At 43.5% G+C, this 24,524-nt stretch overlaps 1 protein-coding gene across 1 annotated transcript in view; it reads left to right on the forward strand.

Annotated features, from left to right (window-relative positions):
• The first annotated feature begins 2,091 nt into the window (after window positions 1–2,091).
• Eif2ak3 (eukaryotic translation initiation factor 2 alpha kinase 3) overlaps window positions 2,092–24,524 on the forward strand; it is a 69,020-nt gene continuing 46,587 nt past the window's right edge. The window contains exons 1-2 of the mRNA XM_041636932.1: window positions 2,092–2,562; window positions 16,263–16,392. Coding sequence (XP_041492866.1) covers window positions 2,273–2,562; window positions 16,263–16,392 — 420 coding nt within the window. The 5' untranslated portion in view covers window positions 2,092–2,272. The remainder of the gene's footprint in view (window positions 2,563–16,262; window positions 16,393–24,524) is intronic.

Consider the following 24,524-nt stretch of genomic DNA (forward strand, 5'->3'; position numbering starts at 1 on the left):
TTTGGGCTGACAAGGGAGGGGGACTTAATTGGGGGAGGGAGAGGGAAATGGGAGGCGGTGGCGGGGAAGAGATAGAAATCTTTAATAAATAAATAAATTAAAACCATGTATTGCTCTGCATTGGGCAGTAATCTGGTTCTCAGCATTCACATCAATCAGCTCAGAACCCCCTGTAATTCCAGCTCCAAGGGATCCCATGCCTTCTTCTGGCCTCTACAGGCACTGCATTCACACATACAAACCTATACTCAGAGACCCACATATACACATAATTAAAAATAATTAAAGTAAAAAAATTTCATTAAAATTATTTTTTTCAGACAATATATAGTTTTATAGTATTTTTCCACTTCACTCACCTCCCTACTCACCCAACTTCATGATCTTTCTTCATAACACAAAAACAAAAACGAGTGGGCAGAGGCAACCAGAAATCAAAGCAGACAAGCAAGCTGAAAAAGAAAAAGACAAAAATCACCAAAACAAAACAAAGCAACATGTGTTTTGCCTAACCAACTAACCTGCCCTGGAGTGTCGTTGATATTCCCAGTGATACTCCACTGAGAAAATGCCCTTCCTTTCCCAAGCAGGAAAGAGCTTCTAGCTAGGGGTGGGACTTTGTGTCCACTTCCCCTTGTTAGTCCTGGGAAGTCGTCTGGTTTGAGCCTGTGCAGGTCTTTTGCATGCTGTCAGTCTCTGTGACTCCATATGTGCATAGAGCCACAAATGTTATGGGAGTGGCCAACCATGTTTGAGGTGGATTTTAGGCCCAACAAAGTGGCAAAGTATTTCAGAGAGGAAAGAGTGAGTTCCAGAGTCAAAGACAGTTGGGATGAAAACAAGACTCTCCTTCAGATCCAGCAAAAACAGACCCAGCCTGAGCGATTTGGGTGGAGCTGAGGAGTACTAGCCAGGCAGTGTGTGTGAGATGGGAGAGGAAAGACAGAACATTTAGAGATTGGTTGCCCAGACAAGCAAAGGAATGCGGTAAGAACTAAGAGGAGAAGTGAGCTTATATGAATCGGGGCTGAGAGGAATCTGAGTATGTTTGTGTGCAGGTGGACACCAGCGTACACAAGCTGACAGCATCTTTAAAATCTTCTTCCCGGCGCTTTGGTTGCTGTTCTGAATACACCGCTGAAGGATGCAACTTCTTACTATCCCATACACTTGCTCAGAAATCCGCAGGGTGTTCTCAACTGCCTTAAGAGAATTTTAGTTGCTTTAGTTAAACGTTCAGACCTTTCCCACTTTGGCCGTTCGTAGTTCTATTTCTCCTGAGGGCAGTGTAAAGTATGCCAGACCAATCAGAAATAAAGTCACGTTTCTTTGACTATGTGACCTTGGGCAGATCACTTAAGTGCGCCAAGCCTGGGTCCCTCAATCATAACGAGGTAGGAGGCGTTTACGGTGCACTGGGTTATCTGTTCTACGGGTCACTGTCATCTCTCTCAAAGCTGTGGTTGTAATTCTTAGTACTGTGCCGGCCACTAATTGGACAACTCCTGAACTCTCTGCTCTTCTATCCACTCCTAAGGCACCCGACCTGTGTGGTCATTTTCCCCACCCCTCTTCTTTCAAAACAGATTCGGCTTGGGAAGAGCAAAAGCATCTGTCCCTTTAAGGTCGGCCGCCTCCCGGCCACCTGGGACTCACTCCCACTCTCCCTTTCCCTGGGGACTGTCCTCTTCACAGTCAGAATCGGCCACGTACTAAGTGCCGCTTCCAACCAATCAAGACGCAGTTATCTCGCGCCTTTGAGGGGCATGCACTTGCACCAATGAGTTCCAAGCCTTCTCCAGCGCCTCACTTTGGGAGGCGAGTCCAATCGCAGAACGGGCCAATCTGTTCCAGAAAAGGCATTCGGGAACCGGAAAGGCTCACCAATCAGTAAAGAGGACTCAGGGGAGGGATATTTCTCATTGGTCATAGCTTCCGGAAAAGGGCAAGGCTTCCACACGCAAAACTACAATTTGATTGGTAGGCATGATGTTGACAACTGGGAATGCGCCCGCCTGGCTCGGAGTGGCAGGGCGCGCAGCCAATCGCAGAGCAGAAGCGCGGACCGCTCGCTCAATGGGCGATGTCCGCACTAGGCTGTCACTCAGGTGGCGGTGGCTGAGACGTGGCTGGGCAGCCCTGCTGCTGCGGCGCGAAGTCGGGAAGCGGCGGGGTCCGTGGCGCGCGCTCGTGGTGCTCCGAGGCTCCGAGCGGCGGGACGGGCGGGCGCCGACGGCCGGGACTCCATGCCCGCGCGTGGGGCGGGCCGCTGATGGAGCGCGCCACCCGGGCCGGGCCGCGCGCGCTATTGCTGCTGCTGCTGCTGGGCTGCGCGGCGGGGATCTCGGCGGCCACGCGCGCCCGCAGCCTGCCCGCGCCCACGGCGGACGCGGCTTTCGGCTTGGGGGCAGCGGCCGCCCCGACTTCTGCCGCGCGGGTGCCTGCGGTGGCTACGGCCGAAGTGACCGTGGAGGACGCCGAGGCGCTGCCGGCCGCCGCTGGCGAACATGAGTCACGCACGACCGAGCCGGACGACGACGTGGACCTGCGGCCGCGCGGCAGGTGAGAGGTTGCGGACCGGGATCCGGGTGCCCCTCGCAGGGATGCGAGTGACTGCGGATAAGCAGAAAGCCGCGACACCTTCCTGCGTCGTTCAGAGTGCTTGTCTGGTCCTGGCTGTGGGAGGGCAACAGCATCCTCAAAGGAGTATGAGGGATGCTTGGAGAACCCGGCACCCGGCTTAGAGATGAAAGCCCACTTCCTCGCTTTCGTTGTTTCCGGGCTTGGCCATCCTCCTGGTCCTTTCTACACTCTTACTCCCAAATATGTGACCCGTTCTATTCCAGCGCCGTCGCGACAGCTGTTTAGAGAAAGGACTTTGAAAAGAGATGTCTACGTGTATCCTTCAAATACAAATACCTTCTGGCTCCTAGTCAAGAGTTTTGATTTTTCGTTTCTCTAATTGAGATCTGCTGGAACACCTGCATCAGAATTGCCTGGGGGATGCTGGTTTAAAGGACAGTTTTCTAGGCTCCGCCCCCGTTTTACTGAACCAGACCTTTTCTGGGTAAAAACCTGAAAACTGCGTGTTGAACAAGCTCCCCCGACGGCTCTTGAACACACTAAAGTTGAAGTGCTCTGGTTAGGTTCTTGTATACCGGCAGTTCTTTGATAGTTAAAGAGGGTTACCATAGTTTATTTCAGCTGGGTTTCTTAGCCTTATAAGCATGCAAATTCAAGAGACAAATTTTGAAGCAATTTTCAAAGTCTGCATGGAATATAATGATAAAGTATTTTCAGACAGCCCATGTGGAGAAAGTGGCACTATTTAACAAAAGGGGTGATAAAAGCATTAGGTAAAGCAACACAGAGAGAACCATTAAATTAGAAAGTATTTTAAGTTTATAACGTAGTATTTACTAAGTTCTAGCAAGTATCCGAACCTTGATCTATGTACCCAGTGACTACTAGAAATAACCTGAGTCCTAAGATTATCCATAAACATTTGGATAAACATCTTGGAGCTGCTGTAAGTTACAAGTGGTAATTTACCAGAATAAATTGCAAGAAGTAGAGTGAAATATTTTGTTTTCCTGAGAACACACACCCACACTAACAGGTCCTTACTAAACTCCTCAGAGCTCAAGATTCACTGGGGGTCCCGAGGTTGAGCAGGTAGCCCTTGGTAGGAGTGTCCAGTCAGTGGTCAGGGAGAAGCGGTGCAAATGAAGCGTCAGGGTGATCCAAGGCTTTTGTGGTTTTCACTGTGTTCGGAGAAGGGGTGAGGTAGGTTCGCAGGCAAGAAATTGCTGGGACAGAGTTGGAAATGGGTTAATGCAGACAGTAGTGCACTTCAGACAGCAAGAGGCACGGGGGCTGGAAATTACGCTGAGAACCTTTGTCATACATGTGTGCGTGTGTGCCTGTGCCTACCCTAACAACGTCATTGCTTGGAAACATGTTAGACCTCCAGAGTCAGGCACCACCCAACCTACTGACTAAGCTCTATATTGTAATAGATCACCTATGATTAAATACACATTAGTTTGAGAAATATTATCTTGAATGTCAGGCCTGAGCAAAAGTTATGCTGAAATCTTTCTCTAACAACAGGGTTTACTGAAACCCAAGGTAAGGATACTAAAAGAACATCCTTGCTAGCCCCATAATGGCTCCCACAATCAAGCTATGTCTTTCCTTGTTCTCCCTCTCTGTCCTTTCCCCATCTGGACCATCCCATTCCCTCATGTTCTCCTCCTCCCTCCCCTTCTGTCCTCCCTCCTCCTTCTACTTTCCTTTCCCCCTCCCAATTTTATAGTGGGTGGGCAGATGGGGGCGAGGGAACACCTGCATAGGACCAACTAGGCCCTCTCTGAATGTGGGTGACAGTTGTTTGGCCGGAGCAGACTGTGGAACCCATAGACAGTGGTACTGGGATTTATCCCTAGTACTTGAACTGGCTTTTTGGAGCCCATTCTCTTTGGAGGGTACCTTACTCAGCCTAAATATAGGGGCGAGGGCCTTGGTAATGCCTCAAAGTGATGTGTCTGATTATGTTGACTCCCTATGGGAAGCCTTACCTTCTCTGAGGAGTGGATGGGGGCTGGAGGGAGGGAAAGGTTGGGGGAGCGGGAAGAAAGGAGGGAATGGGAACTGGGATAGGCATGTAAAATGAGAAAAGATTGTTTTTTTAATAAAAATAAAAATTAATTAATTAAAAAAGAAAATGAAAGGAATAAAGGTGGCTCTTTATTTGAGGTGGCTCTTGCTTATAATTGCAGCACCTGGGAGGCAGAGGTGGGAGGATTGCTGTGAGTTCTGGATTACAGAATGCAGGACCACTTTCTTCCTTACTCAGAAACAAGAGTGAAACTAGAAGAAATCCGCCTGGTGGAGAGCATGTGATCTCTGGATAGGACTGCACGGTAGTGTGAAGTTAGCATAGTGTAAATGAGTGAGAAGCCACGGGTGAGTTGGGTCAGCTGGAGATACTTATTCAAAGTTAAAGAAAAGGTTTTTTCTAAGTGCTATTTACAAGTTTAAAAAAAAGTCTGAAGACATCAGTTCCATAACAATAGAATGATATCCTGTTTGTTTCAAGGGGAGGGCTGGAGGGACAGAGCTAAGTTAACCAAGCGTTGATTGCAGACAGCTGTGAAGAACTCTGGCACTTGCAGAACAGGGGGAGGTGGGGAATCAAGGGCTGTGTTTTTGTGTCTTGTCTTTTGATGCATAGCAAGACAAGACCTATTGAGATTCATTTTCTCCTTAGATAGGCATTCGTCTTTACCCTTGGCACTTGACATGTTCACTCTGCATCTCAGACCGTGTGACTGACTGGATAAATATTCTTGTTTCCCAAAAATGTAAACTTGTTTTTCTAGTAGCGGTCTCCCACAGTCCTGTCCTCCCCCCCACCCCAAAGAGAGAGAGAGAGAGAGAGAGAGAGAGAGAGAAGAGGAGAGGAGAGGAGAGAAGAGAGAATTGGGAAGATCATCCCAATCACACACTTAACTGTTGGGCTTTAAGGATACTGGCAGAGTTTATATTACCAGCTCTAATTCTAACCTGTAACGAATTGCCAAGTGTTAGTTGGTCCCTGCAGTGGGTTGGGCCTACACTGTTACTTGGTTCCTGCGGTGGGTTGGGCCTGCAGAGAGTTACTTGGTTCCCGCAGGGGGTTGGCCATTTTACACCAAAGACGGTCTGAAGTTATAAGGAACTAATTTAATCTTGATTGTCACACTCATTGCAAAGTTTATTTCCTTTTGCGTTGCTTGTTCTCCCTACTTCCTAACACAAGTATTACTGAACTTAACATTTCTTCCTGGTGTCTCTGTACACTGTTCATCTGCTAAGGGAAGTTTTTGGATTAAATGAGATAACATCAAATATTTTGCAAATGTAAGATGATTTAATTCCTCTTTATTTCTCTTTTGACTCTGTCTTTTCCCAGACTGACTGGATAGGAAGCAAAGGTGCAGAAATCTGGCCTTCGCTAGATTTTCAAATTCATCATCATAGTATTTTGTTTGTTGTTTTAAATCCCCTTTAGGTCATTAATAAATAGTATCTCTGACTGTTGTGTTGAAAGAGAATATTGTCAATCATATAGGCCTGTCAGTGTTCACTTTTCCCACTCCAGACTCTGGAGGTTAACCAAAATCACATTTAAAGAGGAATTTACATGTAACTTGCCAAACAAGTTGTAAGCCAAACTAAACATGCTTTGGGCCGATACATGGACTGTTTTTTCTCTCTACAGTTGCCTTCAACTTCATTGATGCCTAGGACTCTGTGACAGGTATTAGGCTAGTCTTCATTTGAACCCAGCTCTGTGTGTTTATTTTACAAAAGGGACCTGTCTGTCAGTTGCTGTGAACAGTAGTTAGAACTTGGCTCTTCAGCACCAGTTACCTGAGGTCCCCACCTGCCTCTTTCCTTTTCTTTTTAGTGAAAGCTGCTGTTTATATAATTTGTTCTAAAACACTCTGAGGGACACTGGGTGTAGCTCTGTGATAGACAAATACTTACCATCAGTGATGTCCAGGGCTTTAATTGGGAACATCAAAAGCAAGAGGGCAAACAAACAAGTTTACGGGGTAAATGTAAGAGGAGGAAATTAGGTATGTAGTGTTTTTAAATCCCTGTTCTATTTGTGAGTGGCCATTTTGAGTAAAATTGCTTAATTGTATAAATTAGAGATACTTTTTTTTTTTCATCATGTAGCCCAGGCTGATTTTGAACTCATGATCCTCTGGCCTCTACCACCTAAATACTGGGTTGTTTCGTTGTTGTTGATGTTTAGACAGAGTGTTATAATATAGCCCAGGCTGGCCTCAAGTTCATGATCCTCCAGATTCCCTTGTGCTAGGATTATAGGCATGAGGCATCATATCTTGCCTAGAAAAAGTTTCTGTCTTAAAAAGGACTCTCTGTTACTCTTGTGTTACATGTAGATTTGCTGAAGCTTCCTCAAGGTCTAGCTGATATATAAAAACATTTAAGTATAGTTGTTTTAGCTATTACATTTTTTTCATTAGAAGCCTAGCTCTTCTTAAGATATGATTAAATATAGGAAGCTTGATTGGAAGATTTACTTAGTAGAGGAGTACTAAGGAGTCAAGTCTAGTCAGTATTAATTTTTTTGTATGAAAACACATGTTTCTTTTACTGAATGTATGTGTTGGTGGAAGATTCCTGGCCCTATCAGAAAATATACATGTATGTGTATATATTTTTCCAGTCGAATCATATTATCAGGTTTGTAAAGTATATTCATTAGAAGAAGAGAAATAGAAAATATTAAAGTAAGCAGGGTGTTTGTTTTCTAGACAGGGTTTCTCTGTGTAACAGTACTGACTATCCTGGAACTCACTCTGTAGACCAGGCTGGCCTCGAACTCACAGAGATCTGCTTGCCTCTGCCTCCCAAGTGCGGAGATTAAAGGCAGGTACCACACACACCACTGGGCAGAAAGTAAACAATTGCTAATATGTAAATTATTTAATCCAGATAATGGTTTCTGTCACCTGCTTGGGAAGTCCATAGGAGTTAAGACTCCTTTGAAATGACTTTATGAAGGAGTTTAGCATCTACCAGAATCCAGCAAATTTAACTGTCAGTAGACAGATGTTCTGAGCAGCTTAAGCCAGAGTCAAAGGTTCTTTAAAATTAAGTCAGACCCAACACAGTCTGTGTATTCATTTGGCCTGAAGTAATTTCTTCTAAATTGAGGACGTAATCAGAATGGTTACAAGATAAATGACACTTTGATGACATTTTCTGAAGCAGGAAGGAAGGAAGGGGAAAAAGTGCATATTATAGTAACATAATAGTCATTTGGGCAGACTTGGAGTTGATAGACTAACAGCTGGGAAGACTGTATTCCCCAGTCCTGTCCTAAACTTAATTGTGAGTGGTCCTAGGCAAGTTCCATTTCTCTGCATCTTTCTCAGCCTCTCTGCCTTTTTGATGTGGATAATGTCTTTACATCATGTAATTGATTTGTGTAATAAACATTTCCTTATTTTACTAGGCTAGGCACTGCCAGGCACTGAGAGTGGAGAGAGCTCAGAGTCTGGCAGAAGTAACTTTGTTTACAGAATTAACTAAATTGTAGTAGATAGGCATCCTCATAATGGCATGAAACTGAAGAGAATGGGAATGTCACTATCATATTATCAAATCCTTGAATATAAGAAGTGTCAGGGCAGGAGCTGGAGAGGTGTCTCTGGTTAAGAACACTTGCTGCTCTTGCAGAGGACCAGGTTTGGTTCCAGCACCTATATAGTGGCTCACAACCATCCATTACTCCAGTTACAGGTGATCTTGTATCCTCTTTTGAGCTCCACAGGCACCAGGCACACACATGGTACACATACATACTTGCAAGTAAAACACTCATACATATAAAATAACATACGTCTTTCAAAGAAATGTCAAAGGCCAGAGAAAGAGTTCAGTGGACAAAATGGTTTCCATGAAGCCCGATGACTTCATTTGATTGCCGGAATCCATGTGACTGGCATATCTATAATCCCAACACTCCTATGTCAAGATGGGAGGCAGAGACAGGAGAATCATTAGAGACTTGCAGGTCATCTAGTCTGGGATACACAGTGTCCCGGCAGACCCTGCTCCAAAAGTAAGAGGGAAGGAAAGACCCGACTCCCCAAAGCTGTGATATCCATATACATGCATGTGTATACACACACACACACACACACACACACACATGCATATACACATCCAAATAATAATAAATAAAATTTTAATTTAAAAAAGAAATTCTCTTGGTCAGAATAGGCAGTGGAATCACAAGCTAGGACACAGTGGGGGTTTTACAGTGAATTTAGAAGGACTTCTAAGCCTGAGTTCCCAGATCACTGTTAATCTATATAGGGGATCTTTGTGATCAGTGTAAATCCATGGACTATAGATTTTTTAAATAATGGAATGAAATGAAATATTTCATAAGGAATACACTAATTAAAAAGTCAAGCCAGGTGTGGTGACACATACCTGTAATCCCAGCAGCACTCAGAGGCAGAAGGGCCAGGTCTTCAGGGCCATCCTCTGCTATACACAGTGTATCTGAGGTCTTCAGGGCCATCCTCTGCTATGCACAGTGTATCTGAGGTCTTCAGAGCCATCCTCTGCTACATACACAGTATATCTGAGGTCTTCAGGGCCATCCTCTGCTACATACACAGTGTATCTGAGGTCTTTGGGGCCATCCTCTGCTACATACACAGTGTATCTGAGGTCTTCGGGGCCATCCTCTGCTATACACAGTGTATCTGAGGTCTTCGGGGCCATCCTCTGCTACATACACAGTATATCTGAGGTCTTCGGGGCCATCCTCTGCTACATACAACAGTGTATCTGAGGTCTTCAGGGCCATCCTCTGCTATACACAGTGTATCTGAGGCCTTCAGGGCCATCCTCTGTTATACACAGTGTATCTGAGGTCTTCAGAGCCATCCTCTGCTACATACACAGTGTATCTGAGGTCTTCAGGGCCATCCTCTGCTATACACAGTGTATCTGAGGCCTTCAGGGCCATCCTCTGTTATACACAGTGTATCTGAGGTCTTCAGGGCCATCCTCTGCTATATACAGTGTATCTGAGGCTATAAAATATCCCATCTCAACAAACAAACACAAAAGAGTGAACTTTGTGCTTTGAGCTCAAATTATGTCAACCCTTCAATAATACTTCTTTCTTTCCAGAAACCATGCCTGTTTAGGCTAGTTTTAAATATTTTCTTTAAAGCTGGGCAATGCAGGCTACCAAGATGGGTCAGCAGGTAAAGGAGCTTGCCACCAACCCCAGTAACATGATCTCCATCCCTAGGACCCACTTGGGAAATGAGAGAACCAACTCCTCTGTTGTCCTCAGACATCCACAATTCAGGTTGTGGCACATGTGTGCTCCCCCCATACAAAAAAAATGTAAAAACATTATTGGAGAATTAAGCACTTGGCAAATGAAATGTTTGAAGACAGGGTGATAATTGAATGAACTAAGGAACCTTGTTGAGAAGGCTGGAAACCCCTGGAGGGGTTGTCATGGTTGAGAGGTGTGAGGAAAAGGGATTAGCTCGGCAGCAGAGACAGAAAATGAGGTTGGCAAAGTACAAAGGAGCTAATTTGTGAAAGTGTAAAGCAGTGGGCACAGCAGAAGTTAGTCCGAGCTCTACTGTGAACTCAGACTCATCAGAAAAGGGAAGAAATGGTCCTGAAGGCAGAAAATATGTCAGGTTTTTACAATGTTTTGATGAAAATGATCTTAATGTCAAGACCAATAGGAGTGAGGTATATATTGCATGTTAGGGTACAGTGTAAAGAGAGGAAGAAGAGGGAGGGAAAACTGGTGAGAGGTTTAACTTTCTGTATGTGACAGTGACATCCTGATAAGGGGTAGAACCTACCTGCTGAGTTGTCGTAAAAGGGATGGTGAACCGCAAATACCACATAGGTTTGTTCAAGGAAGAGCATGCAGTGCAAACAGAGAAAGTGCCTGCTGGGAAGAGATGTGGGAATGGCAGAGGAGAGTCTGTGGGAAGCAGAGGCCCCTGTGGGACACTTGTAAAGGGAGTAGATCACTGAAACCCTTCCTGCAGTAATTGGAAAGGGTTGGAGTGGTGCTTACTGGGAACCCGAACAGATGCTCCGCTACGCTAAGGACCTAGGGCTTGCAGAAGTGGTTGCAGATCATGTTCTAATGAGTCGTGAATTCTTTACTATAAATGGAGGCTGCTTTTTCGTTCTCAGCTGTCCAGACCCAAATAATCACATAGAAACTGTATTAATTACAATACCGTTTGGCCAATGGCTTAGGCACATTCCTAGCTAGCTCTTACATATTTGTATTATTTTATATTTTGCCATAATGTTTGTGGTTTGCCGGTAAGGTTCTGGCATCTTTCTCCTTCAGCAGCTACATGGTGTCTCCCTAACTCTGCCTTCTTTCTCTCTGCATTCAGTTTAGTTTTTCCTCCTACCTATATTCTGCCCTGCCATAGACCAAAGCAGCTTCTTTATTAACCAATGGTAATAAAATATATTCATAGCATACAGAGGGGAGTCCTACATCTCTATGCCTCCTCTGTTGCAAATCAGTTGGCACAGTCGAGCTTAGCATGAAATTCACCCAGGATGTCATGATTCATTGTCTTGTGAGCCTTTAATAGTTTGTAATAATTTTATGATCAGACAATTTGGGTTATATTGAGCTAAGTGAAATAGCTCTATTTCATCTATTAAAAACAAGGAAATGGCCCAGTGGATAAGGTACTTGCTCCTCGAAACTCCTCCCCTTCAACCCCCCTCAGCAAACTAACTAGACTAGAGGGAATTGGCAAGCTCTGGGTTCCAAAAGAGATTCTGTCTCAATAAATAAAGTAGAGCTGCAGGAAAAATGGCTCAGCATTCAAGAGTACTTGCTGCTCTTCCAGAGGACCCAAATTTGGTTCCCAGCACCTATGTCAGGCAGCCCCTCCAGCTACAGGGGATCCAACATCTTCTTTTGACTCCACAAGCACCTGCAAACATGACCTGCATATGCAAAATGTACAGATGCACATACAACATATAAATGAAAATAAAAGGTTTGTGGGAGCCAGAAAGAGGGGGAGGAAATCTGGGTCTCTATATAGCCTTGGCTGGCCTGGAATTCATGATGTAGATCAGGCTGACCTGGAACTCAACAGAAGTCTGCCTGCCTCCCAAGTGCTAGGATTAAAGGCGTCCACCACCAAGTCCAGCTAAAAATAAATCTTGTTTAAAAAACAAAAACAAAAACAAAATCTTTAAATAAAATTGAGTGAAACTGAGGAAGACATCAGCTGTCCTTTTTAGCCATGAAATACATATACATTGCAAAATAAATACATAAATAAAAAATTATAAAAACCCCAACTGAGTGAACTTTGAGGAGATTCAGGGCAGAGCCATGGAGATGTGTACCAGGTCTGACTTCCAGGCCCTACCTGTGAATTCTTTGATCCTTGAATAAGTTCAGGGTTTTCATCTTGTTTGAAATAGTGCATTCACGGGGAGATAAATGCCTTTTTGCTGGCCCTCTTTTCATCTCTCTGTTCTGGTGTCTGTGGCACCTCTGTCCTTCTGTTATTCCTGTAGTCAGCTGGACCGTTTTGGTTTTCAGCAGAGTCTGGCTTCATGCTGCTTTCCCAGTCAGTGGCCGTGAGCATCCTTCTCTGTCAGTCATTAGGTGAGCTGCAGAACCTCGGGTCTGCATTGTCCTGCTTGTGCTGCTGATTCCGGCTATGGCACGAGGGACCCCTCCCTTGAGATGCTATAGGAAGGAGCCAAAGTGAACACTCCTAGTCTGTTACTGCCAACTTGTCAGACACCCTGGCCTATAACACGAGAGCTAGAGGATTTCGTAGCATTTGTTTTCTTTTATTTTTTTTTAACACTCGGCATAACTAGGGGTGAGAATCTCTTGACCTCAGGCCAGCTCCAGCAACGGGTAGAAAGTTTAAAAGGAATTGGGCTGGTCTTTTTCTTTGGCTTGTCAACTAAAGTTATATGACAAAGTTTTTATTTTCACAAATAAGATAAAGGGTTACTACTTTAAAGCCCCAAACAAGAAAAGTAATGCATAATTTGGCAATTTATATTGTGTGTGTGTGTGTGTGTGTGTGTTTTTAAGACAGGATTTTACTATGTAGTCCAGGCTATTCTTAAATTTGCTGTGTTGCCCAGGCTGGCTTGCTGGAGATCCTTCTGTCTCCTGAGGGCTGGGATCATGGGGTTTATCACAACACCTCACAAATTGTGCTTTGAGAGACTTCAAATTAATTTATATGAACTTATTTCCTTGATTAACTTATAGCTTTACTTTGTGCATATTGTACATCAAATGCAATGCAAGGAGCGTAATTGTGCCTTCTAATCCTAACCAGGAACATAACGATGCATAGTTGGAATCTGTGTGGTCTTTTATTTTTTTCCTTTGAGACAGGGTTTCTCTGTAGCTTTAGAGCCTGTCCTGAAACTAGCTCTCATAGACCAGGCTGTCCTCGAACTCACAGAGATTCTCCTGCCTCTGCCTGAGTGCTGGGATTAAAGGCATATGCCACCACTGCTTGGCCTGTGTGGTCTTTTAAAAAGATGTGAGTTTTTACTTACTGTTTGTTTTGTGTGTATGTTTGTGCTCCTGCTATGTGTGTGCTTCAGCACACACATTTGAAGGTCAGTGGACAACCTTCAGGAGTTAACTTTCCATGTCTACCAAGGAATCAAACTCAGGCTGTTGTGCTCAGCATTAAGCACCTTTACCAGCTGAGTTCTCACCCCTGACTCCTGTGTGGTCTTTAAAGCAGGAAAACAAGCCCAGGAAATTCCTAGTGTTTAACTAGGAGTTGAAACCAGTTCATTTGAAACCGGTGTTCAACTCTTTCTTTCATCCAGTGTGAAATTTACAGTCTGCTGTGTTTCTGGGGTGTATGTCCCATGCAAAGAAAGATAATAACAGTAAGAAAAATTATACTGTTTGAGAAATCCTCAGGGTAGTCTTGACTTTGGACATGTCAACTTTGATATGCCAAGAAGCCTGCTAGGGAACTTTATGATAGTATTCAGACATGTGTGTCCAGACCTCAGGGGAGAGGCCTAGAGCCAGAGACAGAAGTTTTGGAACTTCCAGCACAGAGGTATGTTTAAAGCTATGAGACTGGCTGAGATCACCAAGATAGTTAAACATAAGAGAGACTATTTTAAGAGGCAAGAAAGATGAAGAGGAACCAGAAAATGGAACTGAGAAAGAAGATCATAGAATTGAGTGAAAAAATAATTGTTATAATATTTATTTTCAAAATTAAAATATAATTACATAATCTCCCTATTCCCTTTCCTCCCTCCAATCATTCTCACTTTCCTCCCTTCTCTCAAATTCATGGCCTTTTTTTTCTTTAATTGTTCTCTGTCTCTCCTTCTTAAATATATAAATACAACCTGTCCATTCCATATAGAGTTACTTCTATGTTTCGGGACTGACCACTTGATATTAGATAATCAATTGTGAGGGATGAGGGAGCCCCTTTCCCTGAGGAAGACTTTCTCCCACTCTCAGCATTCCCTAGTGCTGCTAGTTTTTTGTTTAGGGTTGAGGCCCTATGAGCTTTGGCCCTTCCAAAGTTACCATGTCCATTGGTGTTGTTATTGTTCAGGTCTTGTTTCGACAGCCATCTTAATGAAAATTCAGGGATGTAGCTTCTCTGACATTTCTAGGAGACACAGTCTCACAGCAAACTTCCTGTTCCTCTGATTCTTACAAACTTTCCTTAGAAGTTATGCTGTATATGTAGTAGTTAAGACTGGGTACCACATTATCTCATAATCTCTTGTCTTCTGCATTTAATTGGTTGTGGCCTTTTGCAGTAGTCTCTGTCTGTTTCAGGGAAAAGAATATTAGAAAAATATCTAGGAATGGTGTTTGAGCCTAGTCTATATAATGACATCCTGGACAGCCAGGGTGCTTGCGCGCGCGCTCTCTCTCTCTCTCTCTCTCTCTCTCTCTCTCTCTCTCTCTTTGTGTGTGTAGATAGGTAGGTAGGTAGATAGATAGATAGATAGATAGATAGATAGATAGATGGGGGGCCTGGCCTCTGGAAAAATAAATATGTGCATAAATCAGGAAAATACGGTATCTTAGAAGCTACATAAAGAGTATGTTTCCCAGCCAGGTGGTGGTGGCACACTCTTTTAATCCCAGCACTGTACTCGGGAGGCAGAGGCAGGCAGATCTCTGTGAGTTCTGGTCTGCAAGAGCTAGTTCCAAGACAGGTTCCAAAGCTATAGAGAAACTTGGTTTCCGTATGTTTCCCAAAGTGCAAGAGTCTACTTAGCCCTGAGAATTTGTCATCATGAAGGTCAGTAGTGACTCCAGAGAGAACTGCTTTGGTACATGGGAGTTTTGTTATTAGAAAGACCCAAGAGAGGGGTTAGAGACTAGAAGTAAGAGTGTTTAGTATTTAGACTTTCGGGGTTTTTCAAGAGGGGCCTATGAGACAGGGTCTTTCTGTGTAGTCCAAGTTGGCCTGAAGGTCTTAATTTTTCTGCCTCAACGTCCCAGATGCTGAGAACATCTACCAGGACTAGCTGGTTCTGATTTTACATTGGGCATTATAGGAGATTGGAATCCTATTCTTGTGTATTCAAGTTGCCTTAGACTGGGAGGCTAGAAACAACAGAAATGTTTTTCTCACAGTTGTGAATAAGAGAGAGAGGTGAGGGCAAGAAGGTAGTAAGGGTTGTAGGGTCAGTGACTTACACCTCCTGGTGGGGTCAGAGGTTTGTTGGAGTCAAAGAAGAGGAAGTGAATGGTAAAGAGAAGACCTGGGCTTGGGGTGAGATGCCTGAAATGTGGTCCTGACAGACTCAGGGATCTGACAGGAGAGGCCGATGCAAGGTAGACACAGTAAAAACCCAGAGAACTGAGCAGAAGAAATGTGGGATGGTGAGTCCCCAGCAGCTAAACTCTTGAAGGAATAAGGGTCAGTGCAGGACCATAGGAGGGGTGATGAATGGAACAGTCTGATCCCAAGAATTCTGAGGGAGAAGGAGGAAATGAGCTAGAAGTAGCAAGGAGATAAAAACCTGGTAGTCAAGAGTCGTGATAGGAGGATGTCTTCTCTTCAATAGGGAAGCAGTGTTCTTAGGGAAAGTTCTAGAAAAGCAAGCAGCAGAGTGAAAATTTGGGAAGAGAGCCTGGGTCAGAGCTCATTTGGGTAAGTGCTTGCTGCATAAGCATGAGGGCCCAGGCAAAAACTGGGTGTCTTGGCACACTACTGTAATCCCAGCCCTGGGTAAGCAGATACAGGAAGACCCCTGGGATTCACACACACACACACACACACACACACACACACACTTGCGCACGCATACATACATACACCATACATGAAAGTTTGGGGAGGAATGTGTTGCAAATGGATCTCCGGAGGTGGGGAAAGAGAGGAGGAGAGGACAGCCAGGGATGTTGAGATCTTCATGGTGGAGGGGAGACCTAGGAATTGAGGGCTTTTCTTGGGAGACTTGAGCAGATAGAGGGCGTGCTGAAGTTGGTGTCTTGTTGCAGAGACAGATAGGTGACAAGACCTTAGAGACTGAGGGGCAGTGGTGTCCCCTCTTCTTACTGATGGGACTACTTTCCTTTCACTTGAGAGGGTAAGTGCACATTGTCTTAGATTGCTTTCCTAAGTTTGTTCTCTTTATTTTTTCATTTACAGATCCTTAGTAATTATCAGCACTTTAGATGGAAGAATTGCTGCCCTGGATGCTGAGAATCATGGTAAAAAGCAGTGGGATTTGGACGTGGGCTCTGGTTCCTTGGTTTCATCTAGCCTCAGCAAGCCAGAGGTAAGAAACTCAAGTTGTGCTGAGAATCACTGGTGTGTCTCCTTGTGACGCTTGAGTTCGGAGCCTTTGCCTGGGTTAGAGACATCAAGCAGTCACTGCACCTTTCTGGAAAATGGTGTGGATGATAGCGCCCACTTCTTAGGATTGCTGCAGGCGTTCAATGTGTTAGTCTTATAAGTAGCCAAGGAACTGTGTCTGCTATATCCATATAGTGTGTTACCTGGTTGGTCACATGATCATCTTTTCTTGTTGTCATCATAGGATCCCCAAGGAGGAACAATAATTGAGATTTTCTAGTTAGAAATCCATGCTGCAGAACCCTGTGCTTTGTTACTTTCTACATTTTTTTTCTTAAGTGTTGTACATCCTAATTCTTTTTGTTTTTCATATGCTCCAAATCAGGTCACTTAAATATATATATAATTATAGTGGAGGAGGTGGATGGAGAGAGAGGACCCAGGCACACAGGCACGCATATGCCATATTGCACACATGGAGGTTGTGTGATCAGTTCTCTCCTTCCACTGTGGGTTCCTGTATGGCCAACACTTCTACCCACTGAGCCAGCCCGAAATGCACTACATTTCATCTAATTTTATTAGTAGCAGAAAATGTGTACTTCCTAGTTCTGAGCTCTGTAATATAGAGAGCAACAAACAGATTTAGATTATGCTTCCAAAACTACTCCAGCTCCACCCCTTAGCAGGTTAGTTCCCCATCAGTGAGGAACTGCCCATTTCGGGGTGGTGCCATGGGGAGGATTAGAGGAGAGAAGCTTATTTTCCAGTATTTAATCTTGACTCTGGGTTGTCTCCTTCTGTTGTTTAAGTCATTTTAAGTAAGTCCGTCTTTAGAGTCGTGGCGGCTGACATGCAGTCCGTTGCCTGTTGAATGCTCTCAGTCTCCTCCCACATCGAGTCCACTGACTGTGGACACCCCCACGGTAATCTTTCCTTTCAAAAGCTTCCTAGCTGGTATCAAGTTGAGAAGAGACAGAAACTGACATGAGGGTCTTAAGAATGACCCTACTAACATTGGTGGAGCTTTGTGATGGGAACTTGCTACCACCCTCCTTTCTGTAATCACACTTCCCTGTGTCTTCCAGTAAACGCAGCCTAATCATTTTTGCTGCACTGAGATTTAGGGAAATAGTCTTGCAGAACCTCTGCATTTCTTATATGCTAAGCCCAGGCTAGTCTTTGAGCAAGTAGTGTTTATTATGCCATTCCTATTCAAATCACGACCCTATCTATATATCTATCTGTCTGTCTGTCTATCTGAAACAGAGTCTTACTATGTAGTCCAGGATAACCTTGTATGCATTAGCCTTCTGCCTCAGCCTTCTGAGTGCTGGAATTGTAGGCATGTACCACCACACCCAGCTATATATCTATATTTATGACACTAAAAATTAAAATAAAAATAGCTCAGCAGGCCAGGCGGTGGTGGCGAACGCCTTTAATCCCAGCACTCGGGAGGAGGCAGAGGCAGGCGGATCTCTGTGAGTTTGAGTCCAGCCTGGTCTACAAAGGGTGTTCCAGGACAGGCTCCAAAGCCACAGAGAAACCCTGTCTCAAAAAACCAAAAGAAAAAAAGAAAAAAAAAATAAAAGTTCAAATAAAAAAAAAATAGCTCAGCAGATAAGAGCACTGGCTACTCTTCAGAGGTCCTGAGTTCAATTCCCAGCAACCATATGGTGGCTTACAACGATCTGTAATGAGATCTGGCGCTCTCCTCTGGCATGCAGGCATACATGCAGGCAGAACACTATATACATAATAAATAAATCTTTTTTAAAAGTTAAAATAAGTTGTTCCACAAGTCTTACTAGTTAATAATAAACCCAGTACATGATAGCATGATGTGTTATCAAGATAAAAGAGGCACCCTTTTTACATATCTGCAAATCTCTTTAATTTGCAGTTTAGTAGAAGACAACTAGATTTTTATATTTACTTCTTTCTTAAATATATTGCATTGTTGTCAGACATGGTAGCCAATGACTATAGTCCCAGCATGGGGAGCTAGAGATCAGCCTTGGGTACATCATGACTTCAAGGCCAGCTTGAAATATATGAGACCTGTCTCAGAAAAACAAAAATTATACTGCAGTTTTTGGTTCAACTATATGAAGACAATTCAATCCCATACATAGGTCATTGGAAAAGGGAGGAATATTTTAGTGACCTTTGGCTTTGTTTTGACACTGCCACCAAAAGTTTCTGAAAGGATCTGAAACCAAAGCAATTAACATTTTAAAAGTGTTTTTATTTATTACTGGGGTTTTTGTTTTGTTTTGTTTATGTCAGGGTCTCACCATGGGGCTCTGGGTGTCCTACAACTTGCAGTGTAGACCAGGCTGGCCTCGAACTCACAGAGATCTGCCTGCCTTTGCCTCCCAAGTGCTCGGATTAAAGGTGTGCCCCACTCTGACCTTATTTTAATTTATGTGTATATGTGTGTGCCTGCTTGTATTCCTCATTTGCACAGTTCTCATAGAGACCAGAAGAGGGTGTTGGATCCCTTGGAACTGGAGTGGTTGGGGGCCATTCAGTCTGGATGCTGGGAACCCAACCCAGTCCTCTGCTAGAACAGCAAGTGCTCTTTATGGCTGAGCCATCTCACCAGCTCCTTCAATGAACATATTATACTCTATTGCATTAACATCCACTTACCATCTCACCTTTTCTATAGCACCATAGTTTTCTGACTTCACTAGGAAAAACAGGCTTACTGAGTTATTAATACATAATACATTGGAAAAAATTCAGTTTGTTACTAACATCACTGATTTAATCAGAAGCTTGGTCTGGTTGGGTTTGGGGTTTTGGTGTTGGGAATTGAGGCCTCCTGCACACTAAGCTCACCTGCCACTGTGCTACCCACCCAGCCCTTAACCGTCTTCCTAAGAACTAGAAAACTGTAGGTTGTCTTCTGTAGACACAGCCTACCTAGCTTTCTGATTTTTACTTGAAAACTCAAATTTTATCACAAATACTGCCAGTTGTTGTCTTTGAAGCAAAAAGCCTACTTTGTTCTTTTTGAGAAAATGTCTGGAATATACTGAGTGTCATCGCTATTGTTGGTTTCAGTTGATTGTTGAACAAAATGAAGCCATTCGAACAGAGCAAATAATTCAGTACACACAAGTGCTGCTCCTGAGATGCGCTTCAGGTACACTTAAGATGCTCACAAGTGTTGACACACTTCCTGTTAGTGACAAGAAGATAGTCCTGAGGGTCAAGAGTCAATAAAATTTATCATGTTTGTTGCTTCAAATGTTTTATTTCTCTGTGTGTGGCTCTCTGTCTTTCTCTTTCTTTGTCTCTCTCTCTCTGACTTCTCTGTCTGCCTCTGTGTTGTGTCCTCCCCCCATTCTCTTTCCTTCCTGTTCTCCCTTGCTCCCCCCCCCCCCCCCCCCCCCCCGCAACCAGCCTTCTTTTAACAGAGTCTTGGAGAGCCCAGGCTCTCCTAGAAATCACAGTCCTCCCGCTTCAGCCTCCTGAGGGTTGGGTTTACGGGTATTCAACACAGTGCCCCGCTAGCATTTTAGTGCTAAGGATTAAATGTGAGGTCTTGCACATGCCTGGCATGTGCTCTGCCAACTGGGTTTTATCCCCAGGCCCATCAAGAACAGTTTGTTTATTTGTTTGGTTTTGGTTTTTTTTTTTTTAAACAGGGTCTCACTTTGCAAACCAGGATGGCCCTGAACATACAGAGATTTATTTGCCTCTGCCAAGAACACTCTTAATCTGGACATTGTGTCACCTTCCTGTGATTGTGCAATTTAAGAAGCAGAGGCAGGAGGATCACTACAGGTTCAAGGCTAATGTAGTCTTGAGGCCAACCAGGGCTATATAGGAAGACCCTGCCTCAAAAATTTAGAGAAAAACAAAAATACAATTTCTGTTGCGGAGAGTGTGCAGCAGGGAGGAACACAGATCTGTTAGGCACTAGCGTGTCAGCACGTGTTGCCCTTACACATTCAGAGCATGTAGCAGGAGTGGCAGGAGCAGTCAAACCATGTTCTGAAAGCTGCTTGACCTTCTGCAAAAAAATTACAGACCATAATTTAAGGACTGCTAACCTAATCGATGATAGAAATATTATAAGGACATTTGAGATGATAAACATATTTTCTAGGAGACAGGAAGCACTGTGAGTTGGATCCATCTGTCGCTCATACTACCCAGAATTTACAAGTTATGTTTAGAAGGTGGACTAGGGCTGGGTGTGGTAGTGTGCACCTTTAATCCTGGAACTGGGAAGGCAGAGGCAGTTGGATCTCTTTGAGATCAACATAGTCTTGAGTTCCAGGCCAGCCAAGGCTTCATGTATAGTAAAATTCTATCTCCAAAAAGAAAAGGAAAAAAGGAGGTTAGGCAAAATACTACTACAAAAATGCCCTGAACTGCAGGCAATATCTTCCAAGACCATGTGGAACAATGTTTTCTGGAGACCCTAGTCATCCTAGTGGCTATTATATCCTCCTGTAAATACAGTGCTTAGTGGGCAGCGATCACGGAAGAGGAGGGCTAGTTAAAGTGGGCAGGAAGAATCGGCATGGGCATATGGGACATGTCTCCCCAGTGACAGTAAATAGAGGTGTGACTCCACCTGGGTCCTCCTGTGTTGGACGCTTGGTTTCTCTCAGCTCTGTCTGTTTGCCATATATGGCCATACATTGGTACACAACTGTAATCTCTGTATTCCAAAGACTGAAGCAGGAGAATAATGATTTCTATACCAGCGTGGGTCTCAGAAGACACAGATAAAGCTGGGCACATGGTGCATGCCATCAACCCAAGCACTTGGCAGGACTAGGGAGAAATGAGGGTTCAAAGTCATTCTTGGCTATATAGTGACTTCAAAGTCAGCTTGGATTCCAGGAACCCTTGTGAAAAAAAAAAAAAAAGACAAAAGAAGCTTATATAAGCTGGCAAGGTAAAGTTCTTGCTGTGTAAGTGTGAGGACTTGGGATCCCCCAGCACCCAGGTGATAGCTGGATGTAATGATAAAATCTTGTAATCCTAGTGCTGGGGAAGTGAAGACTGGAGGACCCCAGACTTTCTGGTCAGCTACTCTGGCTGAATCAGTGACTGAAGAAGCTACTCAAGGTTGACCTCTGGCCTCCACTTGCACATGCACACATGTGTATATTCCCCCCCCCCCCAAATACCCCAGGCACATACATGCACATAACCCATATGCACACACACTATTTTTTCATTAAAAGTACAAATTCATTACTTATTATCCTGCTAGGTTCAGACTCATTGCATCCTGGCTTGTTCTGATGACATGAACTCTTTCTATTCCAAAGGGGTCTATAAACTAGTGTGTTGTTTTACTGTTTAGTGTGTTTTGTTGTGTAGTGTGTTGCTTTATTGGTGTTTTGACTATGTCATTGAAATTCCTGGTGTACAAAGGAGAGTGATAGCTCCATAGGAGCAAATATTTTGTATTATATTTAGAAATTGCGTGTGGCAGGAAGGCTGAGGTATCATGCGTTACACACCTCATTTGCACTCTTTCCTGTTTACAAGGCACCTACAAAACTTCCTCAGAAGAATGTCAGTATGAAACCAAAGTACAACTGTGCCTCTGAGTGTGTATTAGGGTGACTGGGGAGCCTGGATTCACTCTGGGGGCTTTAGCAGATTACACCCACTATTTTGGACAGCCAGTAGCTAAGACACGTGTTTTAACTTTTCAGAAGGCCCTCCTGATATGAAATCTGATTTGCTTTTCCTGTGGTAATTTAAATATAGGCTCAACCTTTAAAAAGTGTGGAGATTTAATTATGATTCCTCACTGTCCTAAAATTTTATTTTAATAAATAATAATTTGTTCTGTAGGAGATTTTTTTTTTTTTGAGGTCTGTGGGCACTTTTGGGCCACACAAATCTAAATAGACTAGAACTGTCAAGGTGGCTTAGTTGGTAAAGGGACTTACTGCTAAGCCTGAGGACCTGGCTTTGATCCAAACCCATATGGTGAAAAGAGAGAACCTCAAGTTGCCCTCTGTCCTCCACCACCCTCATGCCGTGGCATGTGCACGCACACACAGACACACACACTTTAAGTGAATGTAAGTAAAAAACAAAAATTCCGTTGATGGGTTGGGCATGGTGGCACATACTTTTCTTCAAGCCCAGCACAGAAACAGAAGCAAGTAAGAAATCTGTGAGTTCAGAGCTAGCCTGGTCTACATAATGAGTTCCAGGCCAGCCAGGGCTACATAGTGAGACCCTGTCTCAATCAATCAATTAACCAACCAAATAAATTTCAATAGACTAGATGTTTTTGAGCTCTTATTTCTCTGTGTCTTGGGGCACTTCTGTAACTGCCCAGTTAGTCCTTATGTTTATTGAGGATGCCTTTATGAAGAACGTTCCAAATATGTATATGTTCAATTGACTTGAACTTACTTAGATGGCTATTTTTATCTTTACTTAGATTTTTACCTTTTTACTTAGACTTTAGACATATCATATTGTTTTCTATTTTTGCACTGTGCCCTCCTTTCCTCCTAAAAAGAGCAAGCAACTCTATTGTTAGTCGACACTTAGTTAGAATTCAGAGTTTTACTTTATTTTAGACATGATTTTCCCCAGGTGATGAGCCTTTCTGCTTCAAACAGGTGCATAAACAGACAGAGACATAAACAGACAGAGACATAAACAGACAGCAATGACATGGTGCTCTTGGGGAGGAGAGGGTGTTTTACCAACTCTCTCCTTCACCCTGTCTGGCACAGGGGCTTCCTGCCGCTGCCATCACAGTAGCGGATTGCAAGCATGCCCCACCACACTGGTTAAATGGAATACCTTTGAAAAGATGGCACACACCTAGAGCTGAGCACACCTGGAGATGAGCATGGTAGCACACACCTGGAGCTGAGCATGGTGGCACACACCTATATTCCAAGTACTTGATAACCCCAGCTCTTAAGACGCTGAGGCAGGAGGTTAATGAGTTTGAAACCAGCATGATTGAGATCCTGTCACAAACATCATGAAAGCAACTGTGTATATACACCCAGATAAACAGTGCATCTTTCATAGTTACTAATTATGATTTGTTCACAAATCATCCATAGAAGCTGAATATTATTTTATTAGAACTCAGGATGGGTGGGGCATGTCTGTTACCTCAGATTTGGGTTCAAGGCCAACCCAGACTGCAAAGTGAAACACTGTCTTAATCCCCACCCCATTTCCCCTCAGAAAAAAAGACAATCTGTGCGTTCTCTCTCTCTCTCTCTCTCTCTCTCTCTCTCTCTCTCTCCCTATCTTCTATCTTTTTGTCTGCCTGTCTTCTCTCTCTCAATACACACACACACACAATCAATCTTTTTAAAGAACTTGTCAACTTTTAGAATGAATTAGACAATCTTCAAAGATTTGTTTATTTTTATTTTAAGTGTATGAGTATTTGTATGTATGTATGTGTGCCTGTTGCCCATGGAAACCAGGAAAGGGTGACAGGTATCCTGTTAGGAACCAAACCTATGCTGGCCTGGAACATAGTAGTCCAGGCTGCCCGCCACTTCTTTACTCTTCTCAGTCTTCCCAGTCTTGGGGTTACAGGCATGCACCCGTGTGCCTGACCCACATTTCTTTTGATTTGAACATTAAAAGGTGCTTTTCAAATGACTTAAGTCATCAGCTATGAAATTCATTTTGAAGAGTTAACTGTCAATTATGCAGCAAGCCAATATCTAAATGCTTAATTGCTTTTAATTATAGAAATGAAACTGTTTTCATTTAATTTTTATTAAGCCCTTGTGTGGCTGAAAGCAATTCTGTGAACTAAACTAATTTATTCTAGCACACATGCTGCCAAATGAGAAATTGAGATTACCCCCAGCTATTGTTTAGGGAACGGGCTCTTCCTGTGCATTGCTTTTCTAAGTGTCGATTAGTCAGGGTGAAGACAGAGTCGGTTATTAGAATCACTGTCCTTTCATCAAGAGTGAGACAGGCATGCTTAAATAGATACTGTAGTCATTTTCCTTGGGACATTTTATAGGTCTGTTCTTGAGATTGATTTACAATTTTGAAGATAATAAACACCAAATCATTTCTAGAGTGTTTAATCTCTACATTTTAGTTTTTGATTTTTAGTGG

Source organism: Microtus oregoni, unplaced genomic scaffold (assembly GCF_018167655.1).
Source record: "Microtus oregoni isolate MIOR12 unplaced genomic scaffold, Mior012 000002F_ref0000024, whole genome shotgun sequence".
NCBI lineage: Eukaryota > Metazoa > Chordata > Mammalia > Rodentia > Cricetidae > Microtus > Microtus oregoni.